At 36.6% G+C, this 25,516-nt stretch overlaps 1 protein-coding gene across 2 annotated transcripts in view; it reads left to right on the top strand.

The window, feature by feature from the left end:
- FAF1 (Fas associated factor 1) overlaps nt 1-25,516 on the top strand; it is a 473,015-nt gene that overhangs the window by 140,527 nt on the left and 306,972 nt on the right. For both annotated transcript variants that reach the window (XM_061184239.1, XM_061184240.1), the window contains 2 exons: nt 2,931-2,977; nt 14,551-14,762. In XM_061184239.1, the coding sequence (XP_061040222.1) occupies nt 2,931-2,977; nt 14,551-14,762 (259 nt within the window). The remainder of the gene's footprint in view (nt 1-2,930; nt 2,978-14,550; nt 14,763-25,516) is intronic.

Genomic DNA, 25,516 nt, shown 5'->3' on the forward strand with positions numbered 1-25,516 from the left:
TCTGGTACATAGTTGGCAATTACAGTCGTTCCTCGGTATCCATGAGGGATCTCTTCCAGGTGCCCCTGGGGATACCAAAATCCACAGATGCTCAAGCTCAAGTCTCAGAGTGGTTCTGCATCCTCGGATTTAGCTAACTGTGGATTGTGTAGTACTGTCATATGTATTTATTGAAAACAACAACAACAAACCGAGTATTAGTGGACCTGTGTGCGGTTCAAACCTGTGTAGTTCAAGGGTCAACTGCAATACATATTTGTGAAGTCAACAAATGATATCCTACTATTACCTCAAAGTTAACATTGTTCAAAGTCGAATTCATCTGAAATTTTCCTTCGCTTCTACATCTACCCATTATTCAGTGTCCATATCAAATGCTGTCCCTTTTCTGAAACTTTCCTTAATCCTCACAGTCAAAAAGCACTCTCCCTATCCTATATTTCTTTAGCAAATCATACTTTTATTGTATCTTCATTCTGAATTACACTTTACTTATTTATGTACAGAGTTTATTATGTACATAAGGTTGAGGTCAGGGATTAACATTCTATCCAAAAACAAATACATTATTTAAAATAATATAAGATCTTAGAAGAGGAAAAGGGTTGAAAGTAAAGGCGTGGGGAGTTCCCTGGTGGTCCAGTGGATAAGACTATGCGCTCCCAGTGTGGGGGGCCCGGGTTCGATCCCTGGTCGGGGAACTAGGTCCCGCATGCATGCCGCAACTAAGAGTGCATGTGCTACAACTAAGGAGTCCACAACTAAGAGTCCACATGCCGCAACTAAGACATGGCACAGCCAAAATAAATAAATAAATAAATATTTTAAAAAGAAAGTGGAGGTGTGTCATGGTACCTTCTGAATAGTATTGCCCCCTTCCCCATCTTGCTACTTTTCATTTACCCTTCAGTCTTAGTTGAGACATTATTTCATCCAGGAAGCTTTCTGTGAGCCTTAAGCAAGTCTCCACTGTGCTGCTTTTCTTTGTACTCTAGCATCATTCATTTAGCAAATGATTATTGAGTGCCTTTTATGTGCTGGCATTGTGCCAGGCAGCGGGAATAAAGTGGTGAACAAAATTGATATCATCTCTTCCATCATGGAGCCTACAGTCTAGTGAGAAAGACAGACATAAAACAAATAATCACCAAATAAGTAATTATCAATTGCTATGAAGAAAAAGTACAGGGTTCTTTGTGAGAGTAAACCTATGGGGGGGGTGTTGATTGGAGAAGAATTTTTGGAAAAAGTATATCTAACAAAAACATCAATTATGATGATTGAGATTCAGCCAGACAAAGAATAGGGAAAAGGGCATTCCATGCAGATATAGTATCTTAAAAGGCCCTAAGAAATAAACAAAAAACTTGATGCCTTTAAGGAACAAAAAGGCAGGACCATTTTGGCTGAAAATGTAGTATTTACTCATACAGATGAGGAAACTGAGGCTCAGGGAGGTTCAATGAGTATAGAATATATACTAAGGTCATCACAGTAATAAATGGGAGAATCTAGATTCAAATTTTGGACTTTATAAATTCTTAGTGTTCTTTCCATTATACCTTGGCATTCCCTAGTGAAAATTTGAACAAAATCTTTCCAAGCTCTGGTATTTTGTTTCTTTTCCAACATCATAGAATATTCTTTGACCATTTTCTATTTTTTAACAAAGAAGATATTTGTATGTGGAACCATTGCTGTCAACAGAAAAGGGATAATTGACCTGGCACCAGGCAGGGATGCTTCTATTGAATTTGTGGCTTTGAAAACTGATTTTAGCATTTCCTTGACTCTAAGGATTTCTTAGCCTCCAGAGTTGTCAGGGTTCTATGGTATCCACTGTCTTTAATAATCTGTGGATTTCTTTGATTTTTGCCAGTGGAGCATTAAAACTTTCAAAATTCATAGCAAGTATCTTACACTCTACGTTGTTTCCATTCAACAGTATAACTTTGTAAACTTGACCTACCTCTGGCAAATATTTAAGTTAATGTTTCACAAAATACACAAACTTTTTGCAGTTGATCTCCATACAGCTGATAAAACATCCAAGTGTTAGTTAGCTTCCCCCCTCCTCCCATTTTGATGTGGATGTGGATGTGGATGTGGATGGGAAAGGGGAGGGAAGAAGTTGTTATGATGCAAAGGCAAAGTTGGAAGAGTCATTTTTTTCCTCCAGAGAATCTTCTCTGTTACCCTGTAATGACGTACCCACAATCCAGGATGTAACAGCCTGTTTGCTTAGTAGCCTTCAAAGCTGTCCAAATCATGGCACATGTGTTTACCTATGTTCTAGGTAATTGGTGACTTGTTAGCTTGGAGACCAATTCCAGGAATGTTTTATATAAGGAGACTCCCCCAGGGATGCTCCTGTTCCTTTTGTAACCTGATATAATTGTGGTGTGTTTATCAAAGACCTTTTGATACATTTTTTCCTTCTAAATATTCTTTTCTTTAAGAATAATGATTGTAACACAACACAATGAATTTAATTCCTGAGCTAATTTTAAAATTCTTATTGGCATTTTTCATTTGTGATTTTATATCTTGCTCCTCTCAATCTGAGGAAGGAAATAATGTAAAAGATTACTTTAAGGTACTGATTTTACTTGTTCTAACACCCTTAAATATTGGTTTTGTGGGTGTTTTGCTTGAATGAGGACTGTGGAATTAAGCTTTTTATGACTCAAGATTTGGGGATATTAGATGCCAAATGCATGTTTTTTAAATTATCTAAAACACAGTTTTATTATAGAGAGGGAGAAAAACATTTAATGGAGAATATTTTTTATCACTAAGGAAACACTTATTATTTTGTTTAAATTTTCAAAGTATACTTATTTTGCTTTACAGTGTTTTCCACCCCACTCCACTCCACCCCTGAGCATTTTTCTGTTTCTTTAAATGTCTTCTCTGTTTTTTGTTTGCAGGCAGCTATCAATGGTGTAATACCCCAGGAAAATGGCATTCTGAGAAGGTATGTTGTAAGGTACTTAGTAGTAAAATGAGAATTTAGCAAAGCAAAAAAGAGACAGTTGTTAATTTTTTTGGTTTCACTTTTTGATAGAGCACTTTGTGATGATCTTTGATGTATAAGTTCATTAATACAGTTTTTCTTCTTTCAGACATTTTTATTAGTCATATTAATTCCCTAAAGTCTCCAATGTCTAACTGTATAATGTTATTTCAGATTGGGTGATACCACTTTTTAATGTGATTTTATTTTTAAGGAAGCTTTTCAAGGTCATCTTCTAATTCATAAGATGGAAGGAACTGAATCCTTTAAACTGTTAGTAGTGAGAAAATGAGACATGTCTCAGTAACTCCAGAGCATGGTTATCATCTAACTATACAGGCTTTATCTTCAACCTTACTAATTCTTTTTTTTTTCTCCCTTTGGTTTCTAAATTAAATTTATGTTAATTTGCAACAATTTGAGTAAGTCCTTAATAATGAAACTTCCCAGAGCACTGAGCTGTTTTACCTGAAGTATCCAGTGTTAACATGTGGAATAGTCTTCGTGGTTTTGTGTCACTGCCAGAAGGTGAAATTGGAAGATGATGCCAAGAGAACTATAGTAGTTACAAAATAATTCCTTAAGTTAAAAATAAATTCATAACTTTTCTCAAAATTGGAGACTGGTTCTGGATTAAAAGAGCGCATTATAAAGTCATAAGAGGTAAAACCATTCTCCCTTACAAGTGTGGTTTAATTACTTGATATCCCCCCCCCCCGCCGCAGTTCAAACTTTGGCTTGAATTTTGGTGGCTGGGATTTCTAAGTCACTGAAGCATGATCTGCTAAGTGCAGATGAGGCAAACAGAAACAGCAGACTACGAATGAGGTTGTTTTGGAGAGGAAGAAAAGTGCTGTTGCAAAAACATCAAAAAATTTACCATGAACTGCAAAATGTGCTGTACTTTATAGGAAACTGTGTATATTTAGAAAGGAAGAAAAATTCTGTTTGGTACCTATACCACCCTTAGTGATTAATGGTTTTTAGGTGAAAGCAATGATAAACAGACCTATTCTCCACCTTTTTTTTTTTTTTTGAAAACTGTCAATTTCATCCAGAGTAAATGTGGCTGATTTCCAGAGTCTGTACCAAATTTTTCTGTGTTGGTTTGTTCGGGTTTTTTTTTTTTTTTTTTTTTGGTTCAGAAGCATTCAATTCTATTGAAGCCCTTGTCTAGAAAGCAAACCAGATGATTACAGAAACTTCCTTCAAGATTATTTTTTTCCTTGGTTTAGAAGGTTTTAGACTGCTAAATATGGCTCCAGTTTTATTCTTGAGTAAATGTTATTCCACTTTTTGTGCCAAAATTTTTGCTTGCTAAACCCTTGTGGATTCAGCTGCTAGGTTCTGAGTACATATTGGATATATCTTACAATTAATAGTATTTGCTATGGGTGAACTGTAGAAATTCCCTCATCCCTGGAAACATCCCATTTCTCCTGTCACAGAAGATACTTTTTGGTTAATATACTTTATAGCTAGAGATTCAGTACTGAATTGATTTCTAATAAGGTTACTATAATATTTGGGGTTTAACTTTCATCAGAGTGGGTTTTTGTTTGTTTTGTTTGCTTTTTAAAGGAATGAATCATATGTCCACAAAAGAAAGTAATAGTTTTCAACTATTTCCTTCCTAACTTTGTTCTTTAGTTTTGAAATCACCGTGGATTTGACAGAACTGAAAATTACTCTTGTATGTCTACTGACCAGAGGAAAGGAAAGAGGGCTCTTTGTACTTTCTCATAGATTTAACACTGAAAGTGGAAGACACAATGCTAGGAATGGTATATGTAGGCAGTTTAAAAGGATCTTTGTTTTGTGTGTTTGATATTTGTAGTAAGTTGATTATAGTATGTGAAAACAACTAACTCTTAATTTGTCAGTTTATACCTTAGCAGAGAAAAGAGCTACCAAAAAGAGTTTTGGTTTTTTTTAATATGAATTATTTTTGGAAGGAGAAGAACCTAATCTCTGAGCTTTATAGCTTTTCTTGAAATCAGATGTTTATGTGAATTCAAAAGTGGGAATTTGTTTTTTTTAACGTACCCATAAGTTCAAGGCAGAGAAACTAACTTTTTTAAATACTTAAGGCACTGTGCTAGGTATTTGATATAATTTTCTTTATTAATGCCCATTAAAACCCTTAAGAAATACATGCTCATATTTCATAGATGAGGAAATTCAAGATTAGAGAATTTATAGATTCACTGAAGGCCACAAATATAGTAGTTGGTGAAGTCTGGATTTTCTCATTTTAAAAACCATGCTCTTTCTTTTATATCACTCTGTCCTTTTCAAGGTCAGTAACCCAGGCATGTCACAACTTCTAAGATTTTTTCCTTTGGGTAAAGAAGTTGAAATTTAATACACGTATATAACATCTTTCTTCCACAGCTTTGTTTTAACAGTTATTATTTTAGTTGTAAGCAAGTAAAGGCATTTTACAGGTAGAGAAAATAAGGCATGAAGTGACTTGGCTCAGATGATACAGCATGATGTTGATGAGTCAGTAAGCAAGTCTTCCGTCTCATCTTCCAAGGCTTATTTCACTAGACAATACACTGCTAATACAGCATATTTATAAAGTGTAAAAATATGCAGTCATAATCTAAACCATTCATTTAGTCATAAGCAAACATCAAGTATGTACATGTATATTTACTACATCTTGTTGTAATATTTTATTTATTCAGGATATTGTCCAGAGCCATTTAAAAAATTATTTTTGGAGAAAGCTATTGTTAGAAAGGAGCACTAATGAATTACTTGTATTAGTAGAGAGTAGATGCTATGTTTTATAAAAATTTTATGAATTAATAGTGTAATTTTACTCATTGACTAAGTGGGTGGTATTTATCAACTCATTTATTTTATGATCCAGACAGATATATTGTATATTTCTTTGTCTATTGTTTAATTCATTGAGGAAACCTAGCGAAGACAGCTTTGTTTTCAAATCTTGAGCATTATTATAATAGCGTTCAGAATATATAAGTGCTGAGGTTTTCTGATTTAGAAAATGCCCATTTTGGCCAGTTAGTCTTTATTTATTGTCTTTTCTGATACCCATTTAAAAAATCTGATCTTTTTCTAGAGACAAATTTATCTTTAAGACACATTTTTTTTGCACCTAGAGGTTTTACCATGGGATGGACTTTTAAAAATTGAAATAAACAAGTGCAGAGTTTCTGTTTACTTTGCTTTGTTCACTGTCTTCCAAGGATCTGTGTGGTTTGTAGAGGAAAGTTGAGCAAGGATAAAAACACTCCTTTAGTTGAAGTTTAGATCTAAAATAGATTTCTCCATAGAGTTTCCCTTACCACCCAGTGTCTTTTTGTTTTTTTTCTTTCTTTTAAATTATTGATTAACTTGAAAAGAATAGTGAGAAGGTCAAATTATAGGATGGTAGTCTTCATAGATGAAAAATCTTAAAAACAGTTTTTTTTGAGTCAACAGTTTTGGATGCCTTTGCACTCTTTGGATATCACTGAACATTAGTCACGACTGACAAGATAATTCATTAACTGGTAATCTCTTTTCCTCTCTCTCTCTCTCTTTTTGTTTTTTGATTTCTAGTAAAAGAAACTAATGTAAATTCATTATTTTTGTTGATCTTGAAATAATTATAGCTAATAAGAAATATTTCAAGAGATAACTTAAAAAAAATCCTCTTTGTGGCTGAGAAACATACCAAAGAGTGTGCTCTGATTAGAAATATTAAACTATCTTCTAGAGTTAGGGTTTGGTAAAGGGAAAAAAAGCACCACACTAGCACCTCTTTCAAAAAAGAGGGGATTTCATATAGGGAATGAGTTACACAGATATATAGTAGGTTGAAAGAGCAATAATGACTGCAGGAAACAACTGGACCATCAGGCCCACATGGAGGTGGGTTCTGCTGGTCGATGAGCAAGGGAGCCTAGGGCAAGAGGAGACTTAAAGCTGAGAAGGGTGTGCAGAGCCGGGACTGTATGGGGCAGATCCATGGCACCCACTCCAGGAAGCCTGCTCTAGGACAGACCTGCCCAGAAGAGGCCCCTATTGACCATCAAAGGGCACAAGGTCACTCCTGGTACTGGAGGAAAAAGGGAAAGAGCTTGGAAGAGGTTGAAGTTAGCAGAACTTTGGAGCTCAGAGGAAGGGCCCTAGGAACTTGGCCCCAGACACATGAGAAAGAAGTCCTGCTCAGCTGATACTGGTATTTCTGAGAGGATGCAGAGGCTTGTTTCGAAGTATTGAAAGAAAATAGAAGCTAACTTCAGTGGTTGATGCTGAAACAAAGTGGGTGTCATTGTTACGGTGTTGTTACTGCTAGGGTAACGTTGATAGGATCAGTGTGTAAACTGTAAGAAGAGAATTTTGTCTGTGTCTGTGTGCGTACACGTGTGCTGTTACTGTCCTTGTTTCTGTTACTGATCATAAAGCCATGATTGATATTTACCAGTTTCTTCCACTATTTATTCTATATTCTCTCTGCCAGTGCCTCAGATAGTCAAGGTTCTCTACTTCGTGGGACATCTCAAACATTCATTCTTGAAGAGTTAGAATCCTCAGTGGACTTATCCTTTTTAAAAAATTGGTTGTAGTTTCCCATTAACTCTTAATTTTGGACATACCCTAGAAAATAGTCCATTGCATAGCAACAACCTGATTTTTTTTCCTTGGTAATCGAGACCAGCTAGTACCTCCTCCTTTGCTAGTTAATTCAGTAGCATGAGGAGTATAAAATGGCCAAGTGGCATTCTCAAATTCTAATACAGTGGAAGTACTGTGGAAACATTACATCCTGTGATCTCTGAAACATCAGAGCCCAAAGTTGCAGGAAACAAAAATTTGGTAAGTTATTAGGCATAATAAGGGGAACTCTTACCACCACTTAATTCCCATACTCATTTTTTTCCTGGCAATATGAGATATATCACTGTGTTTTGGTCATTGATATAAAGAATATACCACATCCTTTAAGGTAGAGCCCCAAGCTTTGAGGATATTCTCTCCCAACCTGCGGCATAACTATCTTCACCATTACACTGTTCAGTCAAGCTAGCTGCTTCTGGGTAATGGTATACACCAGTGATACCAGTGCTGCACTTCTCTTACTGTGAAATGAGTTCCTTGGTTAGAACCAGTGTTGTGTGGGAAGCCATAGATCAATAAGGCATTCCCTAAATCCATGAATGGTGGTGCTGGCAGAAGCCTTGCTGTCAGGGGAGTCAATTTCATATTCAGAAAAGTGTCTTTTTAGGTAAGAACAGATCACTGCCCCCTCGATTATAGAAATGATCCATTACCAGACCCCTGAGGAGTGGGGCCGTATTGAGGGCTCCATATTGGTCTCTGTTGTTTGCAGTTTAGGCACTCAGTAGTTTCCCTAGCCAGATTCAGACTTGGTGAGGGTAAGTTGATGCTGTTGTGCCTATGCCTAACCTCTATCCCTGTCGGCATGGCCACATTGTACATTAATGCATTGAGTAGTCCTGGGGTACTAAGGGAATAAGCTAACTGACATCAACAGAACAATGTCATCTTATCCATATTGAGAGCCTTTTTTTTTTTTTTTAAGTGGATAGCTTATAGATAGCAGTCACCCCATAACATATATTCACATTCTGTGTTCATTCTAAACGATCCATTTCCAATCCTCTTCCCCAGACTTCTGTGTCAGCCAATTTTGTTTTTATTCTTTCCAAGTTCTGGTCAGCTGGGCAACACATTAACTATTGCCCGTGATTCAATGTAGATTTGTATCTCAGGTTATTTCTCCTTCTAAATGAAGTGGTCAACCTGTGGTACAACCTTAAGTTCTCCCCACTGGGAGGCTTTTCTTTCACTACTGTCTTTCAGGGATATCTTTGATTGGGATTGTAATGTTTCAGCAGTCTGTTTTTGGTTGGTACCAGCATACTATACATAACGATTTTTTCCTTTCCCAGTCCAAATTTTTTTCTTTCTCAGTTAGCTTAGATATCTCTTATGCACTGATGAGAAGTACAAGGTGCAGCAGCCAGCCATGTACCATAATATGCTCCTGACCCCTGGACCCCAAAACTTCACCAAGGTGAAGGCCCCTGCATTTTCGTGGTGTGTATCTCCTGATCTCTAGCATGCATGTATCTTACCAAAGCATCCAAGTACTTGCTACTTTTGCTCTTCAGGACCAATCTACATTGTCATCACTATAATGTTTTGTGGAATACCTGGGTTATCAAGATGTGTCCAGGCTAGATTATTATGCCAAAGAGCAAGAGAGTTGTTATAATCTTCAGGAAAATATAGTGAAGGTATATTGTTTACCCTGCTGAGAGGAAGCAAAATGCTTGTCATGGTGCTTGCAAATTAAAATAGAGGGAAAAAAAAGTCTATGCAAGTTTAGTTGCTTCCTGTTGTCTCCTCCTACATAATAACCCTAATTCCATGAATTAGGCAGTCAATATGAGCTATCTATCGGGATCTGGGGAAAAAACTACAGGGTAAGTTGAATAGATTGAATGAACACTGTACGATTGGATTTAGGCCAGAACCTCATTTACCACCATAACTTCCATTTTTGTATCTCCAGGAATTAGTATTAGAGTTAGCATCTAGTAATCCCCTAAAGATCTAGATATTTTCCTTTTTTCAGTACACAATCCCCTAGTAAATGGCTACAGGTCTCTTAGGGGAATTCTTAGAGGAAAATTTACAACACACATATGTGGCTCTGTTGCATTGTCTTTGGGGGACCAAGGACTTTATGTCTGTGTTTGGAAACTGGGAGTGACTGTGACCCTTCATTATAGTTATGGAAGTTAGGATCTAGGCTACCAGATCTAGGTTTCTGTTGTTTATAGATCAAGTAATATTTTAGTCAACTGACTTTTCATTTTGTTTCTTAGAAGTACCATGTTCAATAAAGCACTACTAAAGGTCTCTGCAGGTTGAAATCTTCTGATTGCCACATTTTGTCCATGCTGTCTGTTAACATCATTGCTCCCTCCTTTTTCTTGTTAAACTCTGCCATTTGACCTATGCACTCTGGGATCTCATCATGCATATTAGGGAGTCTTTTTCAGTGGTGTCATCTCCCCATGTTATTCCCAACCCACAGAAGACAGCCACTACAGGGTTTTTCAAGGATGTAGAATCCCTCACTAATGTATTTTTCAGTGCTTTAGTGCGGTGTTCTCTGGGACCTCATGGATTATGTAGTAGGAGGATGTGTATATATTCAGGCTGTACATGGTTAATCCACTTTAGCATTCATATTTTTCTAAGCATCTGGATTTCTTCTACATTTTGCCAGGAAAGTTTGGGCATTTCCTCCTCATTAAATGTAGACTCCTTTGGGATTTAAGTTTCATTCAGTCGACAAGGAAACTATTAGAAGTACTTAAACTGCTTAAGCAAATATATTATATTTGGCCCTATTCAAACTCTTTTGGTCAAACTCACTTAAAATTCATTTCCACAACTATTCCCTAGGTTTTTGCTGATATAATTTATCAAAATATTATAATTACTTTTGGATATAAGCTGTCTTTTCTCAGTTAAGACATCGTACTTATTTTCTTGGAACATGCCTACATCTGATTTTAGAGGTAATAAGGAATGGTGGAGGTAGGTTTTGAGAATAGACATCCCCCTTCAAGGCAACTGTCTCAGGTAAGAGTATTCATAGTTTCTAAGCAAGAGGCTGATCTTCTCAGTCATGGGAGGAGGAGCTGTTTCTGCTTACAGAAGAGGCTCAGAGAGACTCCAGGGCTTCAAGGTTCCGACATGCATCTGAAGCCACTCAGGTATCCCCATTTCACATCTTAGGTTCTCACTCCTTCCACAACAGGGCCTTAACTTTCACAAAAGAGACTTAGGAAGTATGTATATTCAACTTTCACTGTAAGTATGCAAGCTGCAAAATTAAATTTTGAGTCCAATTCTTAGGAAGATCATACCTGTGTTTACAAGAGATAAGAAACTCTTTTTAAAGTGCCACTTCAGAAACTCTGTAACTTTCTTATCATGAATTGAACTGAAATTTAAAACCCCCAAGTGTGTCATTTTCTTCTGTAAGCTCTCCTTTAGAGTCAGAGCAGCCTGCTCACAGTCCTTGTTGTCATTATTGCCACCATAATGGTCAGGTCAGATAGTCATTTGGTTCCCTTAGGCACTTGTTTCAATAATGATACTTAATCATTATGCCAATGCATGGCTTGGATCACTAGTATCCCATTTTCCACTGGCAAGGAGCTCAGCAGTGCATTGAAGGTCAAGGCCATAATCAAGCCAGTTCCTGAATCCTTTGTTTCCTGGGACACCTCCATTATCAAGAAAATGAAACCACACTAGGGTATTTTTAACAGAGGGAATTTAATGTGGGATTGGTTACACAGGTGTGGAAGACTAAAAGAGCAAAAAAGTAAAACTGAAGTAACCTAGATATAATAACTGCTTCAGGAAGTTACTGTTTGAAGGTCTAGGGAACAAACGGATTAACAGAACTTTGAAACTCAGAGGAACTCTTTGAAGCTGAGGATCAGACCTCTGTGGAATGTATACTGTCCAGCCATTAGTGGTATCTCAGAGGGAATGACAAGAAGCTGGTTATAAGAGTGCTGAAAAAAGCAGGAGACTGAAAGCTGTAGGGTGATGCTGATTGAAATGCATGCAAACAGGAAGAAGGAAGTCTTTCCTCCCCTCCTCCTAACTACTAATCTCTACCTAGTATCCTCTATTTGACAGAGGTCTATCAGGAAACCATATGCCAAAGGAAAAATATAATTTTGCAGGATCCTAGCCCCTGCATTACAGAATAGACTATAGAAGGATGAATTTGGAGTTAAGAAAAGCAATGTCAGTGACCAAACTGCTAATTAGCTGTTTTTCTTAGGTTCTGAGAAGTTGTCACAACATTTAGATATGTGAAGTATTATTGCACAGATTCTGTTCATAGATGCCTAGAAGCTCACTTTGGCTTCCAAACAGTGACATTCTTCCTGCTTTGGACATTTTCTCTGTTCTCATGTTTTCCTTCCCACATTACTTTACTTGACTCTGACAACTGGGAGAATGGATAGGTTTTTGTCTTTGGTTCAGTGGTTAGAGTGTCTGAACTCTGGTGAGATTAAGCTAGTCACTTTCAAACTTTTTTGACAAGACCTACAATGAGAAATATTTGGAATCTAAAATACACATATTACAAATATGTCCCAGAATCAAAAGTTTTATGAAATAATACTTGGTCCTAACTATTAAGTGAAAGATACTGATAACTTCTATCCTATTCTTTTCTATTCTTAATCTTATTCTGATTGTGTTCTTTAAAAGATTTACCACAACTCAATCAATTATGTAATCTATAATTTGATAAACACTGATCAAAGCAACAGTGTGAAGTAAATGTAAATATTCTCTCCTTCTTAATTGTATAAACAATGCTTAACTTGGCAAGTTTTTGGTCATTTTTGTTGTTGTTCCTATTCGGGCCCCCAACACATTATTTTTCTTTAAATTCAGGGTGAGAAGAAAGATATTTTAGAACTGAGCTTGTAGTTCTGGTGGTGGAGAAAAATTATACAATAATGATATTTAATGGGAACATTTCTTATGTTTCCTCCCTCCCTACTTTTCCTACTGAGGGGGGAAAAACAGTGAGAATATATATATGATAACTTAAGTCAGAGAAAAAAAAATCCAAATTCTTCATAATTATTCCTCTACTCATTAGTTTGTCAAATATTTGTATATCTTCTATGTATAAAATCTTGAACTCAGCAGATGATACAGCCATTAAAAACACAAATGTGAGCTTCATAATTATTGATAGTGGTGAGATGTTAGAACTAGTCTGAGGTAGTAAAACATGCTCTGAGTTGAAAAATACTCAATCTGAGATAAATATAATTAGCTAGAAGAAGGATGGAATTTGGGGATGGGATGGGAAGGAAAGAATATTCTTAGAAGGAACAGTTTTTATGTTACCTCATGAAATAGGAAGGATCAAGGTAAGACAAAAAACAAAAGGCTGTTCTGGCTATTAGCATAGAGAGATGGAGATAGCATAGCACAAGATGAAGATGGGAAGGAAGATAGGATTCAGATCATATAGGGCCTTGTACGCCACTTTGACCATTTATATGAAGAGCAAAGGGGAGTATAGAAGAAAATGATATGAAGACATTTGTGTTTAATTTCAATCTAGCGGTGGTATGGGATGAAATGCAGGGGGGTAAGGGTATGTATGGAGAGATCAGTTAGGCTATTGCATTAATCCATGTAAGAGGTGACTGTGGCTTGGACTAGGGTGGCAGCTTTGGAGGGGAAAGGTAGATGACTTATCTAAAAGATATTTAGGAAGTAAAACTGAAAGGACTAGTTAGATGTGGGAGTTGAGAGAGAAAAAGAGGGCAAGGATAATGCCAGAGGTTTCTAGCTTGGGTAGCTAATATGAGGAATAAATGGGAAAATCAGGCTTGGGGAAACATTAATGGTTTAAACTTTGGCTATACTGGGTTTGAGGTTTGAGATCTTACTAAGTACTAGGCATTGTGCTAAGCTTTTCATACACATTATTTGATCTAATCCTTACAAATATAATTAATTTTCCTATTTTACAAATGAGACAGCTATTAAGTGGACAGTGCCACGATTTCATTTTTATTCTTTAAGAAGGGAGAGATTCATCCATGTTTAAATGTTTCTGAGAAGAATCCAGAAGAGAAGGAGATGTTGAAGATAATGGAAGGGAAAGGGATAATCCATAATGTAAAGCTAATGAGTAGATGCGTAGATAGAACGATGTCTTCTCTATTTAGAGAAAGAGAGTGCATATGCAGGTTAGTTTGTGGATTTGATGTTAGAAAGGTAAGGGAATTTCTTCTTGATGGCATCTGTTTTCTCTGCAAAGTAGGAAAAATATATTTTAAGACTGAGGAGTGAGAGGGAGAATGGAGGTTTAAGGATGGTAAAGTTTCAGAATAGTTTTTGTGGAAAGTAGAGTTAATGAATCAAGTAATGATTCGGTAAGTAAATGAGAGTGGGTTAAGAAGACACTTAGTAATTCACAGAGTTTAAAATGATGTTTTATCAACATCATAGCAGCATAAGGCAAAAATCTAATTAAATGAGATATGTGTGATACTGCTAACAGACATAGAAAGCCAAGGATGGGAGGGAGAGTAATGTGGCTTTCAGTCATTGGGAGAGATTTTGTGGAAGAATTAGAACTTACTTAGTCCGTGATGCACAGGTAGGTAAATTTGATATGAAGAACAGCACAAGCCAAGTACAGTTAAGTCCCCTCTATACAAATGAGTTCTGTTTCAAGAGTGCTTTCGTAAGTCTAGTTTGTTCGTAAGTTCAACAAAGTTAGCCTGGGTACCCAACTAACACAATCGGCCATATAGTATTGTGCTGTAATAGGTTTATAATACTTTCGCATCTTTGAAAGTTCGCAACTTGAAGGTTTGTATGTAGGGGACTTAACTGTATGGAGTGGGTCCTTAGTGGTAATCTGTAGTTATTTGGTTGATGATAATCCTTCTTTTATGTCAATATTTCAGTGACTATGGGGGTGAGCCTATATCAGGACCTGCATTTGATCCAGCAAGTCACCCAGCTCCAGCTCCTGCTCCTGCTCCCTCTTCCTCTTCAGCATTTCGACCTGTAATGCCATCTAGGCAAATTGTAGAAAGGCAACCTCGGATGCTGGACTTCAGGGTTGAGTACAGAGACAGAAATGTCGATGTGGTGCTTGAAGACAGCTGTACCGTTGGTAAGGTTTTTCCTACCATATAGCCTCCACAAATAATTCATTAGGTAAACATTCAGTTTATATTCTTTTCTTTTGAGTTGACTGCTGACAAGAAGGAAAAAAAAACCAAATTGTTATTGTTTCATATAGATTATTGTGTTCTAATTTTAAATACTGTCTTCAGACTGAGGTAAGTTGGAGAATAATTTTTTTTTGTTCCACATATGCAGAATGGTATATGAAGCTGTTTTAGGGCAGATACAAATCAAACATCTCAGAGCTTAAAAAAGTACCAGAATTATTAAGTATATTGATATCAGACTCTATAGCTGAAGCTCCTTCATTTTTAATACTATGATTAATGAGAAATCAGAAATAAGACATTTCCATCACTTCTTCTCCCTGCCAGCTAAATAAATGCTTTAGTACTGTTCTCTCAAAGGAGACTCATAGTGTATGCCTGCCATTTTCAGACAAACTTTACCAAAATTCTGTGGAGAAACTATGTTGATTTCATGTTTGATTCACATTATTTGATCCATGTTTGTTGTAGAACTAGAAATTGTATTAATTTCTATTTTAATACGGTTTTGCCTTAAATCTAAATTTTAGATATTTCTGAAATTTTGCCTTTGTTCCTTTTTGGGGAGATCCTTTCCTAATTTTATTAATTGAGGTACCAGTCTGTGGCCTGTTAGGAACTGGGCTGCACAGCAGGAGGTGAGCAGCGGGCAAGCGAGCAAAGCTTCATCTGTATTTATAGCCGCTCCCCATTGCTCGCATTACTGCCTGAGCTCCACCTCCTGTCAGATCAACAGTGGCATTAGATTCTCACAGGAGCGCAGGCCCTAGTGTGAATGGCGCATGCGAGGGATCTAGGTTGCACGCTCCTTAGGAGAATCTAATGCCTGATGATCTGAGGTGGAGCTGAGGCGGTGATACTAGCACTGGGGAGCAGCTGCAAATACAGATTATCATTAGCAGAGAGGTTTGACTGCACAGAGACCATAATAAATCAATTGCTTGCAGACTCTATCAAAACCCTATCAGTGAGTGGCAAGTGACAATTAAGCTGGATGTGGTGGCAGGCTTTATAGTGGCAAGTGAGTTGATGTACTTCAGTTGTATAGCTGCATCTGGTGGCAGGCTTTAAGTCAGAATCCGACACTTATTTTAGTCCACTCGTGGCCCACCCATTATTTTATTTACCACTTCTATCCGCGCCTCTTTCCCACTCTGCACACTTGTCTCAGTCACAGTTTTGGTAAGTCCACAAGCTAACCCTAGCCAAAATGAGTAAAAAACAAACGTCGCTGGAGAGCTTCTTTGAAAAGGGGGAAAGACCCAATGATGAGACAGCAGAAGAGTCTAAGGCTGCCAACAAAAAGAAAGCTGCATTTAAAAGAAAATACCAAGAGTCCTACTTAAATTACAGGTTCATTGCAACAGGTGATTGACATTCTCCAACCACGCTTTGTATAATATGTGGCAACTGGTTATCCAGTGCAGCTGTGAAACCTTCAAAACTGCTTTGCCACATGGAGACCAAGCACGCTGCATTAAAAGACAAGCCTTTGGAGTTTTTCAAAAGAAAAAAATGTGAACACAAGAACAGAAGTAATTATTGAAGGTCACCACTTCATCAAATGTGTCTGCACTGAGAGCATCATTCTTAGTGGCTAACCGCATTGCTAAAGCTAAGAAGCCTTTTACTGTTGGTGAAGAGTTGATCCTGCCTGCTGCTAAGGACATTTGTTGTGAACTTTTAGGAGAGGCTGCAGTTCAGAAGGTGGCACATGTTCCTCTTTCAGCTAGCACCATAAGTAGATGAATTGATGAAATAGCAGAGGATATTGAGGCACAATTGTTAGAGGATTAATGAGTCACCGTGGTACGCAATCCTGGTTGACGAGTCTACTGATGTTGACAACAAGGCAACAGTGCTTGTTTTTGTGCGATACATTTTTCAGGAGGATGTGCATGAGGATATGTTATGTCCACTTTTGTTGCCAGCCAATACTACAGCTGCAGAACTATTCAAGTCTTTGAATGATTACATATCAAGAAAACTGAATTGGTCATTTTGTGTCAGTATATGCATGGATGGAGCAGCTGCCATGACTGGACGGCCTTCTGGTTTCTCAACTCGGGTCAAAGAGGTCGTTTCTCAAATGTAAGTCTACGCACTGTATCATCCGTAGAGAAATGCTGGCTAGCTGAAAAATGTCACCTGAACTTAACAGCGTTTTGCAGGATGTGATTAAAATTATCACCCACATTAAAGTACATGCCCTTAACTCACATCTGTTCACGCAGCTCTGTGAGGAGGAGGATGCAGAGTACACACGTCTTCTCTTACACACAGAAGTGAGATGGCTTTCTAAAGGTAGATCACTGACCAGAGTTTTTGAGTTATGAGAACCACTCCAGAGATTTCTTTTAGAAAAATGGTCACCACTGACAGCACATTTCAGTGCCACAGAATGGGTCACAAAACTTGCTTACTTGTGTGACATATTCAACCTGCTCAACGAACTCAATCTGTCACTTCAGGGGAGAACGACAACTGTGTTCAAGTCGGCAGATAAAGTGGCTGCATTCAAAGCCAAACTGGAATTATGGGGGCAACAAGTGAACATTGGGATTTTTGACACGTTTCAAACATTAGCAGAGATTTTGAAAGAGACTGAGCCAGGGCCTTCTTTCTCCCAGCTGGTGCGTGATCACTTATCTCAGCTTTCAAAAGAGTTTGAGCATTACTTCCCAACCACAGAAGACTGAACTGGGAAGGAATGGATCCGTGACCCATTTGTGAATAAGTCAGGTGAATCGACCTTGTTCGTGCTAGAAGAGGATCAACTGCTTGAGATCGCAAATGATGGTGGCCTTAAAAATATGTTTGAGACAGCCTCAAATCTCCATACGTTCTGGATGAAAGTCAAGGCGGAATATCCTGAGATTGCCGCAAAAGCACTGAAAAGGCTGCTTCCATTTCCAACATCCTATCTTTGTGAAGCAGGGTTTTCTGCAGTGACCGCAACCAAAATGAGATTACGGAGTAGACTGGACATAAGCAACACACTTTGGGTGTCACTGTCTCCCGTCACCCCCAGGTGGGACCATCTAGTTGCAGGAAAACAAGCTCAGGGCTCCCACTGATTCTGCATTATGGTGAGTTGTGTAATTATTTCATTATATATTACAGTGTAATAATAATAGAAATAAAGTGTACAATAAATGTAATGTGCTTGAATCATCCTGAAACCATCCACCCGCCCCGGTCCGTGGAAAAACTGTCTTCCACGAAACCAGTCCCTGGTGCCCAAAAGGTTGGGGACTGCTGCATTACAGAGAAAAGCAAGTCTGTTAAAAGAGTGATCATTCCCAAACATGAATCAGATTGTTATTCCCTTACTTAAAACCATTTAGAAACTTTCCATTGTTTTGGGGATAAAATTCAAATCTTTTAACATGACCTGTAAGTCCTGCTCGACCAGACCCTGCTGCATTTCTTGTTTTCATCCATTACCACTCTCCTTCTTACTCACCATGCCTGAGTTGTAACGGACCTCTTTCCGTTCCTTGAATAGGTTATTAGCTCAGGGCCTTTGTACTTGTTTCTTTTTTTGCCTGGATTCCTCCCCTAGTCTAGTCCCTTCTCCCTGTGCCCATCCCCATGCCCCCAAATATTCTCCTATACATTCCTTTTTATTTTAAAAATGAGATATATACAGTATAGTTTTATTAACTATGGGTACATTGTTGTACAACAGATCTCTAGAACTTTCTCATCTTGAGTAAGTGAAACTCTATATCCACTGAACAGCAACTTCCCATTTTCCCCTCCCGCAAGCCCCCTGGCAGTCAGCATTCTGCTTTCTGCGTCTATGAGTTTGACTACTTTAAATACCTTATATAAGTGGAATCATGCAACATTTGTCTTTCTGGCTTATTTCACTTCATATGATAAGTGAAAGGCTCATCCATGTTGTAGCATATTACAGGATTTCCTTCCTTTTTAAAAGCTGAATAATATTCCATTGTATGTATATACCACATTTTCTTTATCCGTTCATCTGCTGATGGACATTTAGGTTGTTTCCACCTCTTGGCTATTGTGAATAATGCTGCAGTGAACATGGGATTGCGAATATCTCTTGAGACACTGCTTTCAATTCTTATTTTTGGTGTGTGTGTGTGTGTGTGTTGTTTTGTTGCTTTGTTTTATTTTATTTTTTTGCAGTATAGTTGTTTTACAATGTTGTGTAAGTTTCAGGTGTACAGCAAAGTGATTCAGTTATACATGTACATATATTCATGCTTTTTTAGATTCTTTTCTCATATAGGTTATCACAGAATATTGAATAGAGTTCCCTGTGCTATACAGTAGGTCCTTGTTGGTTATCTATCTTATATATAGTAGTGTATGTGTGTGTTCATCCCAGGCTTCTGATTTATCCCTCCCAACCCCCTATGCTTCCCCTTTGGTAACCATAAGTTTGTTTTCGATATCTGTAAGTCCATTTCTGTTTTGTAAATAAGTTCATTTGTTTCTTTTCTTTCTTTTTTTAAATTAGATTCCACATATGAATGATATCATATGATATTTGCCTTTCTTTCTCTGACTTACTTCACTTAGTATAATAATCCCTAGGTCCAACCATGTTGCTGCAAATGGCATTATTTCATTCTTTTTTATGGCTGAGTAATATTCCCTTGTATATAGGTACCACAGCTTTATCCATTCCTCTGTCGATGGACATTTAGGTCAGTTCTTTTGGATTAATGCCCAAAAGTGAGATTGCTGGATCATATGTTAGCTCTATTTTTAGTTTTTGAGGAGCTTCCATACTCTTTTTCATAGTAGCTGCACATTTTACATTTCCAGCAATAGTGCACAAGGGTTCCAATTTTTTCACATCCTTACCAACACTTGTTATTTTCTGTTATTTTGTTTTTGTTTTTATAATGGCCATCTTAACATGTATGAGTTGATATCTCGTGGTTTTGGTTTGCATTTCATGATGATTGGTGATACTGAGCATCTTTTCATATACCTTTTGGTCATTTGTATGTCTTCTTTGGAGAAATGTCTAATGAAGTCCTTTGCCCATTTTAAAATTGGGTTATTTAACTTTTTGCTATTGAATTGTGAATTTCTTTATTTGTTTTGAATATAACCCCTTAACAGATATGTGGTTTGCAAATATTTTCTCCCATTCTGTAGGTTGCCTTTTCACTCTGTTGATTGTTTCTTTTGCTGCACAAAAGCTTTTTAGTTTAACGTAGTCCCACTAGTCTATTTTTACATTTGTTGTCTATGTTTCTGGTGTCATATCCAAGAAACCACTGCCAAGATAAATGTTATGGAGGTTTTTCTGTATGTTTTCTTCTAGGAGTTTTATAGTTTGAGATCTGTAATCCATTTTGAGTTAATTTTTGGGTATGATGTAAGATAAAAGTCTAATTTCATTCTTTTGCATGTGGATATCCAGTTATGCCCATACCATTTGTTACCGTACCATTTGTCTACCTTTCTCCATCATGTAGACTTGGCACCCTTGTCAAAGATCATTTGACCTATATGTGTGGGTTTATTTCTGGGCTCTCTGTTCTGTTCCATTGGTCTATATTTCCATCTTTACACCAGTACCATACTGTTTTGATTACTTTGTAAAATGTTTTGAAGTCAGTAAGTGTGAGGCCTCGAGCTCCATTCTTCTTTCTCAAGATTATTTTAGCTATTCAGGGTCCTTTGGATTCCATATGAATTTTGGTATTGTTTTTTCTATTTCTACAAAAAATGCCATTGGGATTTTGATAGGGATCACACTGAATCTGTATGTCCCTTTGGGTAGTATGGACATTTTAACAATATTAAGTCTCTCAATCCATGAACATGTGATGTCTTTACATTTATTTGTGTCATCTTTTAATGTCTTCCAGCAGTGTTTTATAGTTTTCATTGAACAGGTCTTTTGCCTTCTTGGTTAAGTTTATTCCTATGTATTTTATTCTTCTGATGCTGTTATAAATGGGATTGTTTTCTTAGTTTCCCTTTTGGATTATTTGTTGTTACTACATAGAAACATAACTATTTTGTATTCTGCAGCTTTGCTGAATTCATTTATTAGTTCTAATACGGTTTGTGTGTGTGTGTGTGTGTGTGTGTGTAATCTTCAGGGTTCTCTACATATAAGACATATTATCTGCAAAGAGAGATAATTTTACTTCTTTTTTCCTGATTTGGATGCCTTTCATTTCTTTTTGTTGCCGAATTGCTCTGGCTAGGATTTCCAATACTATGCTGAAAAGAAGTGGCAAGAGTGGGCATCCGTGTATTGTTCACGATCTTTAGAGGAAAAGTTTTTCGTTTTCACTATTGAGTAAGATGTTAGCTGTGATCTTTTCATATATGGCCTTTATTGTATTAAGGTAATTTCCTTTTGTTCCTAGTTTGTTGAGTGTTTTTGTCGTGAAATGGTATTTTGTCAGATGTTTTTTCTGTATCTATTGAGATGACTATGTGATATTTTCCTCTTCATTCTGTTAATATGGTATATCACATTGATTGATTTTCATATGTTGAACCATGCTTGCATCCCATGGATAAATTCCACTTGGTGTATGATCCTTTTAATGTGCTGTCAAATTCAGTTTTTAAGTATTTTGCTGAGGATTTTTGTATCTATATTCATCAGGAATATTAGCCTGTTGGTCTTTGTTGTTGTTGTTCTTCTTCTTATAGTGTTTTTTCCTGGCTTTGGCAACAGGGTAATGTTGGCCTCATAAAATGAGTATGGAAGTGTTCTACCTCTTCAAATTTGGGAAGATTTCGAGAAAGATTGATGTTAAATGTTTGGTAGAATTCTCCAATGAAGCCATCTGGTGCTGGTCTTTTTTTATTGGGAGGTTTTTGATTATTGATTCAGTCTCCTTACTTAGTTATAAGTTTGTTCAGATTTTCTTTTTCTTTATGATTCAGTCTTGGTAGATTATATGTTTCTAGGAATTTACCCATTTCTTCTAAGTTATCCCATTTGTTGGCATATAACTGTTTATAGTAGTCTTGTGATTCTTTTTATTTTTGTGGCATCAGTTGTAATATCTCCTTTTTCATTTCTGATTTTATTTGAGTCTTCTCTCATTTTTTCTTGGCTTAGGCTGAAAATTTATCAGTTCTGTTGATTGTTTCAAACATCAGCTCTTAAATTGATTTTGTCTGTTGTTTTCCTATTCTCTTTTCATTTATTTCTGCTCTAGTCTTTATTGAAGACTAACTTCCTCACTTCTACTAACTTTGGGCTTAGTTTGTTCCTCTTTTTCTAGTTACTTGAAGTGTAAAGTTAAGTTGTTTATTTGAGATCTTTCTACTTTTTTAATGTAGGCCTCTACTGCTATAAACTTTCCTCTTAGTACTGCTTTCCCTGCATCCCATAAGTTTTGGTATTTTGTGTTTTATTTTCATTTGTCTCATGATATTTTCTAATTCTCTTTTGATTTCTGCTTTGGCCCATCGGTTGTTCAAGCAAAAGTTGTTTAATTTGTATATATTTGTGAATTTTCCAGGATAGATTACATTTTAGGTTACAAACAACAGATTTAAGAAGATTGAAATCATACCAAGTATGTTTTCCAGCCACAATATAATGAAACTAAAAATCAATAGCACTTTTCCTTTACCCTTTTCTTCTTAAATTTATTATCTATCCTGGAGCATGTTCCATGTGTGCTTGAGAAGAATGTGTATTCTGGTGCTGTTGGGTATTATGTTTTGTACATGTCTGTTAGTTCCATTTCGTCTACGGTGTTGTTCAAGTCCTTATTGATATTCTCTGTGGAAGTTTTATCCGGTATTGAAATCCCCTACTATTATTGTGTTGTTGTATATTTCTCCCCTCTGTTCTTCTGTTGTTTGCTTTACATATTGGGTTCTTTGTTGTTGGGTACATATATGCTTATAATTGGTACATCTTCCTGGTGAGTTGACTCTTCTGTCATTATATAATATCTTTCTCTCTCTTGTAGCTCTTTTTTCTGAGTTTTTAAAAAAATTGAATTATAGTTGATTTACAGTATTGTGTTAATTCCAGGTGTACAGCATAGTGATTCAGTATTTTTGCAGCTTATATTCCATTATAGGTTATTACAAGATATTAGGTATAATTCCCTGTGCTATATAGTATTATTTCAGATTTTTATCTGTTTTAAGAAAACTAGAAGGCAGTCCTATATTAAATAAATTTTAACTGCTATTGTATAGCATGTGACTGAGTAGATAACAGTGTCTCTTTCAAATTGATTCTTTTTGTTGATGGAATATTTGGCATATAGTGAAAGTTCATGGATATTTTAATCACTTGAACCACTTTTTCATTGGTTCACTCAGTTGGAGTGAAATCCGCTGCTCATTTCAAAGATGGTGATCAAAATGCTGGCTTCTGGATTATACATCTTAATATTACACTTTAAGTCTGTCTTAGTTTGGAGAATATGAACTATTTTAAAGCTTTGTTACAGAAATATATGATAGAATGTCTAGGGATCACATTTTGTAAACTCTTGGCCTTTTAATTCACTGTAAAAGCAGACTTGTGCCTAAGTGTGGTAGAGTAGAAGCATTTGTGTTATTCTGTTTGAAAACAAATACAATTTAAATAGTTACATACGTTTTGTAAATAAAATTTGATTCCAAATGAATTGTAAACCAAATATTATTGTATGATATGTATCTTTCTCCTGCTTCTCTAAACTGTTCCAATTTTTTATCTGTTCTGGTTTATAGTTGTTCTCTTATTATGAATTATGTGCTAGTCACACATCACGTCATGCACCTTTTCTTTGTTCATTGTTGATATGCGTCACTGTGGAAGGCATACTCAGGGATATTTGGGATTGTTGGAAGTTTTTTCTTCTCTCATTTCTTTCACTGCTTTTGATTAAGTTCTGTTAGTTTTATCACAGTATCACTTGAATTCCTCCTTTATTTGGATCCCCTCCATTACAGTTCAAGAATGAATTTCTTTCATAAGTTATTAAAATAGTTCCTCCCTCTATTTCCATTCTTTCAGTTTCTTTCTTCCTCTAGTCTGTATTTTACATAGTTTCCCTATAGTGATCTTTCTAGAATATAAATTTCCTCATATCCTTCATTGGTTCCTTATTTTTTATATTCTGTTACTTATTAAGGAATTGGATAAATACTAATTTTTCTGTATACATGTAAATATTAAAAGGCAAAGAGATGCTAAATAAGATAATGCCACTTCCCATGCTATTACCAGGGAGACTCAACATAGTATAAAAGTAAGCCTAGGGGCAGCCAAGAAGTTTATATCAGAGTGACACGTAGTAGTAATTGTATTGGTCTGTTAATGTTTTTAGTGTCCTATTTATTACTGCAGTTTCATTTTATTACAAAATCCTTCTGGATTTTCTTATCTTAAATAAATTTAGAGAATTATTTTATTATTCATTTATTTTTAAAATAAATTTATTTCTTTTATTTATTTATTTTTGGTTGCGTTGGTCTTCATTGCTGCGCGCTGGCTTTCTCTAGTTGTGGCGAGTGGGGGCTACTCTTCGTTGCCGTGCACGGGCTTCTCATTGCGGTGGCTTCTCTTATTGTGGAGCATAGGCTCTAGGGCGCGTGGGCTTCAGTAGATGTGGCGCATGGGCTCAGTAGTTGTGGCTCGTGGTCTCTAGAGTGCAGGCTCAGTAGCTGTGGCGCACGGGCTTAGTTGCTCTGCAGCATGTGGGATCTTCCCGGACCAGGGCTTGAACCCGTGTTCCCTGCATTAGCAGGTGGATTCTTAACCACTGCACCACCAGGCAAGCCCCTAGAGCATTATTTTAAAGCATAAGTTCGTCTATAAAATACTATCTAGTGTGAAGTAGTGTCATCGTTAGGGTAGGAATTATTGTGTATTATTATGTTTAAGATCTAGCAATGGATTTAACCTAACATACAGGTATTTGTTCAATAAAGTTTGTTGAATCAGTGCTGTCAGCAAACCTACTTTTGCTGAGCCTGTTCAGCATAGCCTTAGTTCCATTTCTAGAATGTAGCAGAAAAATAGGTCCGTTGTTAGTTAAACCATTTGCCTTTTTTTGTTGTTGTTTTTATTTTTATTTTATTTTATTTTTTTATACAGCAGGTTCTTATTAGTTATCCATTTTATACACATCAGTGTGTACATGTCAATCCCAATCTCCCAGTTCATCACACCACCACCACCACCACCACACCCGCCACTTTCCCCCCTTGGTGTCCATACGTTTGTCCTCTACATCTGTGTCTCTATTTCTGCCCTGCAAACTGGTTCATCTGTACCATTTTTCTAGGTTCCACATATATGCGTTAATATACGATATTTGTTTTTCTCTTTCTGACTTACTTCACTCTGTATGACAGTCTCTAGACCATCCACGTCTCTACAAATGACCCAATTTCGTTCCTTTTTATGGCTGAGTAATATTCCATTGTATATATGTTGTTGTTTTTAATCTACTTTCTTAAAACTACTTTTATTATGGTGGATACCATTTTAGTTTAAAAGAATCAGATTGAGTATCAAAAGAGTGAAAACATTTAGCAAGTGCATTTTGAGGCTGAAAAAATAATTTGGGGTATTTACAACCAGTTTTTGTCTTGAATATATAAACTTGGATTCCGGACTTGACTCTGTAACTCAGATAAAGTATGTAATTTTTAGCACAGGCCTTAACTCCTCTATGCCTTAGCCACCCTTTATGAATAATAAGCACTATGTAAG

This window comes from Eubalaena glacialis, chromosome 3 (assembly GCF_028564815.1).
Source record: "Eubalaena glacialis isolate mEubGla1 chromosome 3, mEubGla1.1.hap2.+ XY, whole genome shotgun sequence".
Lineage (NCBI taxonomy): Eukaryota > Metazoa > Chordata > Mammalia > Artiodactyla > Balaenidae > Eubalaena > Eubalaena glacialis.